This window comes from Solea solea, chromosome 11, assembly GCF_958295425.1.
Source record: "Solea solea chromosome 11, fSolSol10.1, whole genome shotgun sequence".
Lineage (NCBI taxonomy): Eukaryota > Metazoa > Chordata > Actinopteri > Pleuronectiformes > Soleidae > Solea > Solea solea.
In genome coordinates, this window is record NC_081144.1 from 25097642 (window position 1) to 25112201 (window position 14560).

The 14560-nt window shown below is 43.2% G+C and overlaps 1 protein-coding gene across 2 annotated transcripts in view; it reads right to left on the minus strand.

Annotated features, from left to right (window-relative positions):
* Positions 1 to 3895: 3895 nt before the first annotated feature.
* itpr3 (inositol 1,4,5-trisphosphate receptor, type 3) overlaps positions 3896 to 14560 on the minus strand; it is a 40652-nt gene continuing 29987 nt past the window's right edge. For both annotated transcript variants that reach the window (XM_058643632.1, XM_058643631.1), the window contains 24 exons: positions 14229 to 14410; positions 13902 to 14050; positions 13708 to 13816; positions 13523 to 13616; positions 13272 to 13447; positions 12670 to 12829; positions 12367 to 12575; positions 11897 to 12097; positions 11699 to 11809; positions 11526 to 11621; positions 11303 to 11404; positions 11096 to 11179; positions 10720 to 10830; positions 8763 to 8955; positions 8282 to 8401; positions 8017 to 8192; positions 7767 to 7931; positions 7477 to 7666; positions 7243 to 7341; positions 7035 to 7156; positions 6761 to 6926; positions 6514 to 6674; positions 5561 to 5722; positions 3896 to 5436 (listed from right to left, as the gene is read on the minus strand). In XM_058643632.1, coding sequence (XP_058499615.1) covers positions 5320 to 5436; positions 5561 to 5722; positions 6514 to 6674; positions 6761 to 6926; positions 7035 to 7156; positions 7243 to 7341; positions 7477 to 7666; positions 7767 to 7931; positions 8017 to 8192; positions 8282 to 8401; positions 8763 to 8955; positions 10720 to 10830; positions 11096 to 11179; positions 11303 to 11404; positions 11526 to 11621; positions 11699 to 11809; positions 11897 to 12097; positions 12367 to 12575; positions 12670 to 12829; positions 13272 to 13447; positions 13523 to 13616; positions 13708 to 13816; positions 13902 to 14050; positions 14229 to 14410 — 3455 coding nt within the window. In that variant the 3' untranslated portion in view covers positions 3896 to 5319. The remainder of the gene's footprint in view (positions 5437 to 5560; positions 5723 to 6513; positions 6675 to 6760; positions 6927 to 7034; positions 7157 to 7242; positions 7342 to 7476; positions 7667 to 7766; positions 7932 to 8016; positions 8193 to 8281; positions 8402 to 8762; positions 8956 to 10719; positions 10831 to 11095; positions 11180 to 11302; positions 11405 to 11525; positions 11622 to 11698; positions 11810 to 11896; positions 12098 to 12366; positions 12576 to 12669; positions 12830 to 13271; positions 13448 to 13522; positions 13617 to 13707; positions 13817 to 13901; positions 14051 to 14228; positions 14411 to 14560) is intronic.

Consider the following 14560-nt stretch of genomic DNA (forward strand, 5'->3'; position numbering starts at 1 on the left):
TCATTCTTTTGATGAATTATTTTATTTTATATTTATATCGTTTTTTATTTTTTAGGAAATATCCTATTACAAAATATAACAAAATATCATATTGGATTTTCGAAACGTAATAAAAAATACCTGTGTGTGAGTGAGTTTTAGCAGCAGGAGGAAACTTTTCTTTGAACAATAATTTAACGTTTTAATTTTGGTTTCACTCTTTGTGGGAAGTTTTGATAAATGCTAAATAGCTTTTGCTAACACTAGCATCAGTGAAAACAAACCTGTGAACACACACACACACACACACACACACGCACACACACACACACACACTCAGTAACACAGGAAGCTAAGCTAATAAAACACAAACCGGGAAGTAAAGCTGGTTTTGCTAATATAATTAGCATGCTAACGTTAGCCTATGAATGTAATACTATAATTAGCCAAGTGTGCTAATATTAATCCATGGTAGCATCTTAATTAGCCACGAGCTGCACACAATTATTAAAGTTATTATTTCAATTTATATTGATTTATATATAATTTATATTATTATTTTGTAGTGATTGTTAACCCCTTGTTATTATTGATATTATTGACCTGAACCAGATTCATCCTTTAATCCCAATACACACACACACACACACACACACACAGTGTGTGACAGTTGTCTCTTCCGTTCATTCTCTATAATCCAGGAGAACAGTGTAAAGCTTAAACTGTGACTCACACACCAATAATAACGCACACACACACACACACTGTTATGATGTTCACATATTTATGTTCACATCAGTGTAAACAAATATATATTAAAACTGCAGGGCATGAACCTTCTTTAAACACTGTACTAGTATTAGTAGTATAAGTATCAGTATCAATAGTATTAGTATTAGTATCAGTATCAGTAGTTTCATTAGTATTAGTATCAGTATCAGTAGTATTAGTATTAGTATCAGTATCAGTATCAGTATCAGTAGTATTAGTAGTAGTATCAGTAGTATCAGTAATATAAGTAGTATCAGTAGTATTAGTATCACTAGTATCAGTAGTACTAGTATCAGTAGTATTAGTATCAATAGTATCACCGACTTGTGTTTGGTTACAGTCACTGAGCGGACGAGCTCGTCGTAAAACGTACACGATGTCGCTCGTTAGCGCACTCCGAGGGTCGCAGACGATAACTCATCTCACTTTAATCTGTCGCCATGGTGACATCAAGCGTCATCCCTACAGAACTCCCACTGAAACAAAGCAAATAAAGATAAAAGTAAAATGAGATCTGACGATAACGACAGAAACAAGGAAACAACAGGAAGTGAAGGACGGATTAGATGTCAACTTTAATAACACAAGTATCTGCTAACAGGTATACATATGTACATGTGTTTATGCATACAGTATATATGTATATACACATACAGTGCTTAACATATTTATTAGACCACCTGTCTAGTTTGTTCAGCTAACATTTAGCCAAATGATGACACTAGCTAGCTATATTTATTTGTATATTCGTTTGTCTTTGAATGTCTTTATATTTATTGATCTTTAAGTATATTAATAATCATACTTATTAATGTTAATGACAGCGATGTCGGCACCAGAACAGCAGCTCAGTCACTTAATTAGAAATGAATGTAACTCATGGAAATGGATTTGATTATAGATATAAATACACACACAACAATACACTCGCTCATATTCACACACAGCAGTTGTGCTCAGTGTTAACACCATGATAACACAATGTAAATCCCTGAGATATGAGCAGGACACCACCTGTCATACCACACACACACGCACACATGCACGCTTGTACTTCTACTCCTGTCAGACTCAGGACACTCACACACTCTAAAGCAGCCTCAGCCTAAACCTTTAAAACCCACCTAAACCTGGTCCTGAAGCCTCACAAAGAGTTTGAGGAGCATTGAGGACAAAATGTCCTCACTTACATGGTCTAAATCTGCAGTCCTCGCAACAATAGACACACAAACACACCCAGTGTATCCCAGAACAATGAACAATGCTTAAAGTTATTTTAGCAAAACAGTGAGACGCCACAGGAGCCAAGAGAAAGTCCACTGAATCCCCTGCTGTCACACACACACACACACACACACACACACACAAACACACACACACACACACACACACACACACACACACACAGACAGACAAACACAGTGCTGGTCACTCTCCCACACCAAAGTCCATAGAGAAAATCAGTGATTTCAGCTCGCGGGGACACAGGAGCTGCTGGTCTACTGCTGCCTCGTGAGGTCACTTTGTCTTATAATTTTTTTTTTTAAATGAAAGATTTCAAATGCGGAATTCACAAAATAAGACATTTAAACTTAGTGATGGAGGCAGCAGTAGATCAACAACTCCTGTGTGATGTTAAAATCACTGTGTGTGAGAGTGAAAACTTTCTGTTGGAAAACCATCACAAAAACAGCCTAATATGAGAAATCTAAATTTATTCTGCTTCCACACTGTATTTAAAGGTACATTTCCATTTTATCTCACTGTTTGACAGACTTTTCCTGTTGGAAACTGAAGTTTGTAAAACACTCACTCACAAACCAGTGATTTCAGCTCGAGGGGACACAGGAGCTGCTGGTCCTCTGCTGCCTCTGAACGAAGGGTTTCAAATAAAATAGTCCAGTGGAAAAGGACGTCGCTTCACTGCGCCAAACATTGTGGGTTTAAATCCCACTCAAGGTATGTGACCACAAATATGTGTGTGTTAGTGTCTTTGTCTGGTAAACTAAACTAAACCAAAACAGAAACTGTCAAAAGCAAACAAAGCAAACAAAGCAACTAAAACACTCTGTCGTTCAACGACTCTGCGGACATGGGAAGAGTTGGCTAGCTAGCATTTCCATTGACTAATGTCAGCATAGGAATAGTTTATGTTTGTTGACGTGTGGTTGCACAACATTTTGAACCCACATGAAACTAACTCAGCTCATCAATCCTTTTAAGAGCTGAAAATCTGCTTTTCTTTGTGTCCCCAGCTGGCAGCCATTTTGTGTTTGTGTCTCGGGAACAAAATGGCCGACTGTGTGTTAGTACTTCATGGAACTACATTTGGATTTACTTTAGTGACACAAAGTGACCACACGAGGCAGCAGAGGACCAGCAGCTCCTGTGTCCCCGCTAGCTAAAATCACTGATTTTCTCTGTGGGGTTTGGTGTGGGAGAGTGAGTGGTTTGTGTGTGTGTGATTCATCTGTTGTTCAGTCATCATCAGCAGCTCCGTGTCAGTAAACAGCTGGACAGTATTGATCCAATCAGAAGATCACATTCTTAACACATGACTTTGAACAGTAACATTAGGTCTCTCTCACACACACACACACACACACAGGGATTTGGTGACTGGGTTGGTCAGGGCAGTAACCAGGGCCACATTCCACTGAGGCTCCACAACAAATCTACAAAATCCTACTGGAGACTCCACACACACATGCACACACACGCACACACATGCACACACACACGCACACACACACGTATATGTTCAGTAAATGTAACATTATACAAGACAAACATCAGAATCAGCCGAGAACAATAAACTATTCTGGGAGCAAACACCTGACGCTGACACTTTATATACAAGTGTTCATGTGTACGTTCTTATTCTATTTTATTATAGTATATATGTTTGTAATTATAAAATGTCGTATAATTAAATATAATTAAGAAAGTTTCCAGGTTGAGTCCCTGCCAGGTCAAGGGTCAGGGGAACCCAGAACAAGGCACCCAACCCCCTTTACTCTTAGTTACTTGGACACATTCACTATAACATATACATGTATATTATAATAAAAACAACAAAAACTTGCATTTCACCTTTAAGAACTGAACGTTTGTGTGAAATAAAATCAAATGAAAACAAAAGTACTTTATTCTTCAAAGTAAATATTTGTTTTATTTCGTCACAGCATGAAAAACAGAAGCAGCTCATTATCATCCAGTGTCTGTACTGAGCACATTATTACATAAATAAATCTTTATGATAATAATATAATAATATTAACTAATAATGATGTCACTTAAAAAACAACAATAAAAACACACGACTGAGTTCAAGTGATTTCATTTTTAAGGAAGTTGTAGAAATAATAAATTCTCTTTCTACTTTATTAAAATGACTAAAGTGAGTTATTGCTTTTCTTTCTATGAAACTGAACAAAAACATGAGCCTCCACGTGTCCACCGCTGCCCCCTGCACGCCACAAAGTGTATTTACGGTCTCGTGAAGAACTGAGAACCCACGGAACCAGAACCAAGACCTCTGAAGAGGATCTGGTCCAAATGTGGACTGAAGAGAAAAATCACTGCAGATCATTAAATAATAAAATAATAAAATACTAAAATACCAACCTCACAGTCACACCTGAGGGTCTGAGCCTGACAACACAGTTCTGGTCCGGTCAGATTCTTTTACAACAAACTGGCAAAGGGTGAACCTACATTTTTATATGTATGTATATGTCTATATCTATATATATATATATATATATATATATGTATATGTATTAAATTACATGTGATTTAGCAGATGCTTTTATCCAAAGGGACTTACAATGGAATGGAGTACAATCAGCCAGGGGTGGAGTCGAACTTGCAACCATTGCGACCATGATGTCTTTCGCACACAGGGTACCAGTCTTAACCACTTGAGCCACTCCACCCCTTGTATATATGTGTGTATATATATACACACATATATACATATATGTGTATATATATATATATACACATATATTCTGTATATATATATATATATACACGTATATATATATATATATACACTGTACATATATATACATACACACACATGTATGTGTGTATATGTATATATATATAAATTATGTATACAGTGCTTAACATATTTATGAGACTACCTGTCCTAAAAACAAGAAATCCAATTTTTTAGAAATCTTTCACCCAAATTTTTTTTTCTGCCCAAATTTGAGTCAAATATAACCAGTAAATAACTATAATTTAACGTCTTCATCAAGAAATAATCACACTTTACTATTTAACTTTTGTAAAACAGTAAATTATGGATAACAATAATAATTATATTTAATCATTATGGTTAAAGATGTGTGAACTATTACAGAAACATAAAAAACTAGATTTATACTTTGTGAAGCTCTGTTTATAATTAGATATTAAATTCATGTCATTTCTATCTGATGTGAAATATGAGGCTCACGTTACTTCATGTGTTGGTCAGTTGTGGCGCCCCCCTGTGGCGTTGTGTGGCTGTGTTTTCTCTGTGATGTCACTGTCAGTCTCTGTGTGTGTGTGTGTCTTTTATGTTTTGTAGATCTGGTGGTTTCCACCTGCGGCACTAGGGGGCAGCGCAGCGCTGGCTCCGGCCTGAGCGTCCGCGAAGCCCATCCTCTGCCTCCTCTTCCTCTGCTCTGTCATCTGTGGACACACAGGAAGTAGAGGGAGTTCACTTCCTCCTGTCCCGCTCTCATGACGCCACAAGGGGGAGCCGATCTGAGTTTGTGGCGGGGTCAGAGGTCAAATTGTGTGCGTGTGTGTTTACCTGTTCTTTCAACTCTGACAGCTGACTCGTCAGCGTGGTCACCACCTTCATCGTCGTTGCCAGTTTGTCCTGTAACATCCTCATCTCGTTCTGCTCGCCGTCGCCATCGGTTACCACCAGTGACATCGCCTGCATCCGTGGAAACCAGTCCAGGTTGTTGTTCTGAGCAAACACAAACAAAAACAAGCATGTCAGACAAAGTGTCTGTGTCCAGGAAGAGTCTGAAGCCTGAGTTCTCCTGAATGTCCACTGGTTTGTGTGTACGTCCACGAGAACTTGAGTCTTTATCGCTGCTTCAACCAGAACTTCAACAAAACGCCACAAAACTTATTTAAGCCTAAATCAACAAAATCTATACGTCAGTTTAAGTCTACAATCTCTACGTCACATGATCACGTCTTTATCTCACTGTTACACAGACTTTTGTAAACCACTCACTCTCCCACACCAAACCTCATAGAGAAAATCTGTGATTGTAACATCACAGGAGTTGTTGATCCTCTGCTGCCTCCATCACTAAGTTCAAATGTCTTATTTTGTATTTTTTACTTCAGTGTTTGAAATCCTTTGTTCAGACTTAACCCAGTGACACAAAGTGACCACACGAGGCAGCAGAGGACCAGCAGCTCCTGTGTCCCCGCGAGCTAAAATCACTGATTTTCTCTCTGGGGTTTGGTGTGGGAGAGACGTGAACATATTCTGAAGATACGTGGAGTGAGCATCAGGCTGGTTCTCAGCAGCAGGGGGCACTGTATTCCTTTCGTTCCAGTTGCCTCATTAGTCGTAACAGGAAGTGACGTCATGACCAGAACTTCCACAAAACCAGAGAAAACGATGATTAATGACAAAACTAAAAACCACAGCTTTCACTCCACTGACGCTCGCAGCAGATGACTGAGACCTTCAGGGGGCGCTCCAACTCTCTGCGATGTCCGAGTACAAGTGTACGTCACCTTGATCATCTGGGCGACGTAGCTCTCTGGTCCGGTGTAGTCCGTCTTGTTCTTCTCGCGCAGCAGGACGATGAAGTACAGGTAGTTCCAGATGTTGTGCTCCAGTTTCACGTGCTCCTCAAACGACACGGTCTTGTTGTCAAACTTGTCTCGCTCCAGACCTGCGGCGACACGAGCACTCGTCAGAGAGAGAGAGAGACAACAACCAAGACCTCTGCCCTCTGACCTCTGCCATGTGTCTACTCACAGCAGATGAAACACGTGGTCTTCAGAACCTCCTCCTTCTTCTGCTTCTCGCTCCTCAGGTCGGCGAACGTGTCGATGATGACGCCGAAGATCAGGTTGAGGACGATGATGATGACGATGAAGTAGAAGAGAAGGTCGTAGACGACACGCGCTGGAAACAGAGGCTCCTGCACACACACACACACACAGCCCCATTATTTTGTGAAATATCAATTGTCAATCGTCTTCATTGATAGATTATTGGTTTCCATGGAAACAGAGCGGCCACTCCTTACGTTCTTTGATGGTTTGCGGAGGACGTCTCCAACTCCACCTCCGTTCCTCAGACCGTGGTTCATCACCGTGACGATGCACATGAGCAGAGTGTCACACGCTCGCTCCGAGTTGGGCACCTCCTCTGGAACACACACACACGTATACAGTCTCTAAGTAAAGAACTGTTAGTGTGTGAACCTGAGTGGTTTTAGCTCCGCCCCCTCTCACCTTCATCATCAGCGGCGCTGCTGGTTTCTGCCGTGCAGCTGACGCCGTCTGAAGAACACGAGGCCAGGAAATCTTGAGACGCTCCGCTCTGAGGAGGAGCTGAAACACACACGCACAACATACATACACACACACACCTGTGGTCAGCTGTGGCATAGGTTGGAGTGCGTGCGTTTGCGTGCGTGCGTGCGTGCGTGTGTGCGTGTGTGTGTGTGTGTGTGTGTGTGTGGTCACCTGTGGTCAGCTGTGGTAGTGGGTCGACCTCCATGATAAAATCCTCCTTCAGGCAGAGGAACCCGACAATTGAGAACAGGTAGACGAGGATGAGCGCGAGCAGCGCCGTCAGCAGGATGGAGCGACCGTTACGAGTCACACTCTTTATCACGTTAAACAGTGTCTCCTCGCGGTAGATCAGGTCAAACAGCTACACACGCACACACAGATACACACACGCGCACACACATTAGCTCACGTTAGCTTCCTGACATGAATGGTGTAGTTGAAGTCGCGCGGCGCTCGTTTACCAGGATGCTGTAGAAGAGCTCATGGACAAACAGACCCAGCGTGGACGTCAGGACGTAGGCCAGATGATAGAGGAACTCCACGTCCATCACCATGGCTTTGTAACCCATGATAAACGTCCCGTTGTTCCCCACGAAACTCACCACGAACACCACCTTATTGATGAGCTGGAGGACAACAGAGCGACAGTAGGCAGTCAGGACAACACAAAGACCACAGAGATGAAGAGAAGTCGCGCTGTTGTCGTCTTACGTTGAGCGTTCCCAGCAGGATGAGCGTGTTTCCGATACCCAGGTGATAAATGGACCTGAGGATCAGAGCGATGGTCAGAGGCTGGAGGCCGTAACGCTGGGAGAACAAGCCCAACACGGACAGACCAGTCAGGATCCAGAACAGCATCAGCAGCAGGGAGTCGTCGATCGCTCCCACTGACAGAGGAGGAGGAGGAGCAAGGGGAGGAGTCACAGTGAGACATGTGTGCAGTGGAATTCGCAGTATTCGCAGTAAAAGTCAGTACCTTGTCCTGAGGCGTACGGGTAGAAGAAGGCGATGATGAGGTTGATGAAGACGGCGAGTTTGAAGGAGATGGTTCCCCACAGTGTCATTCTCCTGGAGAACCAGTACAACACTGGCATACCTGAGACACACACACACAAACACACACAATGTAATTTGTGATGTAGTTTGTGTTGTATGTTGTGTTGTTGTAGTTTGTGTTGTATGTTGTGTTGTTGCAGGTTGTGTTGTTGTAGTTTGTGTTGTTGCAGGTTGTGGTGTTACAACAACACAACCTGCAACAACACAAACTACAACAAGGTTGTGTTGTTGTAGTTTGTGTTGTTGCAGGTTGTGTTGTAGTTTGTGTTGTTATAGTTTGTGTTGTTGTAGGTTGTAGGTTGTGTTGTTGTATGTGTTGTAGGTTGTGTTGTTATAGTTTGTGTTGTTGTAGGTTGTCGTTGTAGTTCGTCGTTGTAGTTTGTGTTGTTGCGTGCACTCACTCCTCAGCTTCTTCTGCCACTCCATCTCTCCGTGCAGGAAGGAGGTTTGCTCAAAGAAGTGTGTGACCTTTGACCCCTGCTCGTCCTGCTCCGTGGTGTTGAAGACTCTGCACTTTGACTCCTCGGTCAGAAACTCGCAGATGGGATGAACAGGAAACACGATCTGCTCCATGCTGCGATCCTCACGAACAATCTACACACACACACACACTGAGCTCATCAGCTAACAATGCTAACTGCTAATGTTAAACTAAAGCTCGAAACAAGAAAACCACCTGCACTCACAAGGTCACGATGAAGCTGACCTTTAAGATTAGACATTAGCATTGGGTGCGATTAGCATTAACAGTACCTCTGTCTGAGTGGTAACAGGTAGTCGTAGACAGTGTTGGGAGTAACGTTGTTTAAGTATAACGGCTTTACTAACGGCGTTATTTTTTCTTTAATCTAATTAATTACTTTTCCTATCGCTGCAACGCCGTTACCGTTACTGAGAATGTAAAGTGGCGCGTTACTTGTATTACAATTTGGTTGAATGAAGCGCAGCGGTTTCGGGCTATCTGACAGCCACACATCAGCTGCCGGGAGAGAGCAGGGGTGGAGATGATTGACGATGACACTGTTGCAAATGAGATGATGATTGGCTGGGTGGACGGGTGCCCTGCTCACGCTGTCTCACTGTACGCTCTAAGACAGAGACAATGGAGTTTGTCCACATCAACCTCGAGCAACTCTAACTTAATGAAGCACCTCGCAGCAACACACGCAAACACGCCACTTGTTGCTGAGGCTGCTGATTATCCAACCCCAAGCCCAGATGCAGTTGGCGTGAGCTCCAGCGAAGGAGACTGAGCCACTCCATTAAAACAAGCCAAGCTTGATTTTTCAAGGGCCGAGTTGAACAGGATGATAGCAAGGTATGTAGTTGAAAACATGCTACGCATGCTAATTTTGTTACTTTACTGAATATTTAAGAGTTGGATAGTGCCCTGTTTATTGTGCAATGGTATACAGATACAGAGATTTGCACTACTGAAAGACCAAATTTTTCCTTTGTTTCTCTTTACCCAAGCTTACATTTGTGTGTCAATTGTGCCCTCAATTCAAAGTTCAAATAAATGCCAAATGTTCTAAAATACTGTACATAGGGTTTTTATTCTTCATTCAGGTATTATAAACATCTTTGACATAAAGGATGTTATAGAATGTAATAGCGTTATAGAACATATATAGAACAACAAAATAAAGTAAGTTACTTTGCTGAGTAACTGATTACTTTTACAATGTGGTAACTGAGTTACCAACTCAATTACTTTTTGGGAGAAGTAATTTGTAACTATAACTAATTACTTTTTTAAAGTAAGATGCCCAACACTGGTCGTAGAGTTACTGGTGTTAGCGTTAGCATTAGCATTACCTCTGTCTGAGCGGTAACAGGTAGTCGTAGAGTTACTGGTGTTACCATTTGTAAGTGACTAGCTTCGCTGTTGGCGAATAGCTTATTCGTTATTCACGTTCATTCGCTGTTACCCCGGAACCTGTATGGCTGACTCTTTTGTTTACGTTTACGTTTACGTTGTATTTGTGTGTCGTTGGTAAAGAGCCCATCAAGCTCTCAACAGCAAGTTTGAAGCAGTCATGTGTGAGTTTTGCACCCTTGGTGAGCTGAGTGAGGTGTGTATCTGGTATATTATGTGTGTGTGTAAATAGTCAACAAGTTTGTGCTATAAGCCTTATCTAATTACTGTTGTTTATTTTTTTGAAGCACAGCATTTCTGTGTGTTTTATGGTTGGTTTGGATGCACTTTGGAAATGTGAATTGTATTAAATAAATAATTTTGTGTTTATTTAAGTTTTCACGGTGCTACTAAATAAAGGAAATTGCACCTGTCAAAACTCTCTGCCATTATTATGTACGTCAAGGGCTGCAACACCATTATAGCAGTATTAGCAGTACCTCTATCTGGGCAGTCAGCTGTTCGTAGAACTCCAGAGGATCCTGTTCAACAACAACAGCAGGAGCTGTGGACTTTAACATCTGAGATAGAGGCCGATTGTTGAGGTTCAACTGGAAACACACACACACACACACACACACACATTAACAGTTACACACAACTGGATGGTTGGTTAGTTGGGTCACTGGAGGATGAATGAATGGATAGTTGCATAGATTGATGAATGGTAAGATGAATGCATGGTTGGTTGGATGACTGGATGGTGGGTTGGATGAATGGTTGAATGGATGGTGGGTTGGATGAATGGTTGAATGGATGGTTTTTTGGATGAATGGATGGTGGGTTGGATGAATGGATGGTGGGTTGGATGTTTACCATGGACGAGATTCCCTCCTCTCCCTCTTTACTCTTCTTCTGTGATTTCAGGAGGTTCTGCAGGGCTTTGTTGTGTCGTGCCAACTGACGCCAAACACACGGCGGAAAAAACACAAAACCAAAGTGTCACAAAAACACGACAGGCAACACTGTAGCTTCATAGGTAAAACAAAAGGTGGCAGCAGTGAGCAGCTCATGATCTGTTACCTGTTGAGCCAGAATGTAGATGTTGTGTCCGACGTCTCGAGGTGAAACTTCTGATCCCTCACACTCACTGTCCTGATGGTAGGCCTTCTTTATCACCTCCATCTACACACACACACACACACACACACACACACACACACACACACACACACACACTTTGATATAAAGAAGACATAAAACAGGGAAAAAATACAAAACTTTAAGGAAGGTTGGAAGCTCTGACCAGCTCTCGAGGTCGGAGGTTGAAAAGGATCCTCTCTGCGTTCTCGCTGTCATGGCGACTCTCCATTAGAGCCAACAGCAGCTTGGAGGCGTTGTCCTGGCAACCAGAAAGAAACAGGTCACGTGTGGACTAAACACAAAAACATGACAACAAATATTAAATCACTGACTGACCTTCAGTTGCAGAACCATCTCCATGCTGTAATGACAGAGTGGACTGATGTCGTTCAGGATCAGAGCTGTGATGATGTCGATGCCGTTGGACTCATGGGTCACAATACACGTCTGCATCACACACACAATCACAGGGGTTAATGACAGTGGACAGTGGCGGAGGCTCCTACCCCCGGTCGGCGGCATGCATGTGTGTACCTGGTTCTCCTGACACGGGCCCTGGCAGTACTCTGTGAGTGTCTCCAGCGTCTGGATGATGAGGTAGACGTTGGATTCGTTGATGTAGAGGCCCAGCAGACCCAGCCCCCCTGTGGTGCTTCCACACATGATGTCCAGGAACTGCAGCGTCTCACACACCAGGTTGTAGTTGGTCTTGTTGTTCTGACATCGGAGGAAGTTCTGGAAACAAACACAAGGTTCCACTTGATCATCACCTACGACCGACAACAGATCATCAACCCATTCAACCAACAAACGATCCTTCCAACTCATCCATCCACATATCAATCCATCACTCTACTCACCCATTTACCTATCATCTACCTATTCAACCATTCACCAAACATTGTTCCAACTCATCCATCATCCACTCATCTACTCATTCAACCAGCCAGCCATCCACTGAGCAGTGACTAAGCCCAACCCCCTCAGCTGACAGCAGATGCTACCTGCAGGTCCAGGTTGTGGTTTTCACAGAGCAGCTGCAGGAACCTGAGGATGGGCTTCATGATGGTCACAGCTGGTCCCATCTCTGTCTCCACCTCCTTCTGTTCCGCCGCCGCCGACTGAGCCGGCAGAGCCGCTGCCCCCTGAGCCACGGACTGACCCAGCAGTGGGTGACCTCCTGAACCAGGAAGTACTAATGATGCTGAGTCACCTTCAGAAAAACAGGAAGCCCCACCAAGTTTCAGTTCCTCTTCACTCTTTAGAGCTCCGCCAACAGATTTAAACGTAAACATGCTAACACTCACCGCTCTCCAGCTCCTTCTCGTTCGCCTTGTGTGTCATCTCACTGACGTTGACGGAAACTGTGGCTTTAATGTCGTTCTGAGCTTCTTTCATCCGGTCGTGAAGAACCTTGAAAAACTTCTCCGACTTGTTGTCGCCCATCATCAGTTTAAAAAAGGAGTTCTGCGCGAGAAGGTCACAGTCAGTAAATACGTGGCGGAAAGATCTGGAAAACAATTACGTTTGTGTCGAAACTACGAGAACCAATCAGCCAATCCCTGGTCACAGAAAACAACCATCCAATCAGATCTGTGTGGGTGGGATTAATCACACAATCAAGGTGCCTTCAGTTTAATTTACAACCCTCTTATGTCATTAAGGACAAAAATGTCCACTCCAAAAACACAAGTTATTTTCCATCTAACAAATGTTTTAGAAGTCAGTTTTGAATATTAGCCAAAGTATTGACTTTGATCCATTATTAGTTTTTGTGGGTAATTTAGTAACCTCTTAAATGTTTTTGGAGTTGGACAAAAATGTCCAACTCCAAAAACATGTCTTTTTATCTGCTTTTTTCTGCATAAACTTGCTCAGCATTTGAGGTGTGTGTGAGGAACACACACACCTGTATCTCCGTGTTCCCTCCCTCCAGCAGACAGATGGCCAGTTGGATGCTCTCCAGGAAGATCTTGTCGTTCTTTGTGCTCATCACCAGATCAGAGAAAAGCTTTGTTCCTCCTTCTCTGTCCAGGCGACACTGAACCGTTGCCACGACAGCCCAGTCCCGCTCCTGCTCTCCACCTGACACACACACAAGCACTTGTTAGGATTCCACACTGTGTGTGTGAGTGTGTGTGTGTGCGCGCGTTTGTGTACCTGCAGCTCCGAGTTCGGCCAGGTCGTTCTTCGGGTTGTTCTTCTTGTTTGGAAACAGGTAGTTCTGCAGTAGAACTTTCCTCAGTGAGATTCCCTGCAATAATCCAGGAACATGGATTATTTTATCTTTTTTAGTATTGGGATTAAACCCAGAATGCTGGATTAAAACTGAATCACTAACTGACCTTTTCATCAAAGTCCAGAGTCCTGATCAGCATCTCCTGCAGTGTCTTCAGAACCTTGATACACAATTTTTCTTCTACCAACATCAGGGCCTTGGTGTGCAGGATCAGCCTGAGCACACACACACAGATATTTTCCCATCATGCTCCACTCACTGTGTTGGTGCTGGATTATGTTCTGGACTCCAAGAACCTACTTGGAGATGAATCCTCCAGACTCGCAGCGTTGTCGGGGGTCGGTTCCTTCCAGAAACAGCAGCTCGGGTTGATGGAGAACGTCCACCAGCACGGACAGCTCTGCGTTGACCAGCGGCTTCAGGCGTTCCTCCAGGGTATTGATGATGTCCTGATGTGGGCAGAGTTTGTTTGAATGGTTTTTTTGTGTACGTGCGTGTTAAAAGTTAGATTTTAATCTGACAAACGCTGGGATCAGACTAGAGCGAGGAGACTTTTGGTATGACAAATTAAGGGAAAAGCTCCTCCAGACTGGAAAGTTGTGCATGTGTTTGTGTTGTTGTCGTTACCTGCAGCTTCTCAATGATGTTCTTATAATCCCACGGGTTGCTGGGAGCGATGGGTCGAGACGAGCGCGACGAGGATTTGTAGTTGGGATGAGAACGCGTCAGAGAGTTGAGAGCAGAACTGGACAACATGGAACTGATCTGAGACTCCAGGTCCAGAGGCAGCGCGATAGAGCGACTCTTAGCTAGCCACACAGAGAGAGAGTGAGTGAGTGAGTAAGTGAGTGAGTGAGTGAGTGAGAGAGGGAGTGAGTGAGTGAGTGAGTGAGTGAGTGAGTGAGTGAGTGAGTGAGTGAGTGAGTGAGTGAGTGAGTGAGTGAGTGAGTGAGTGAGTG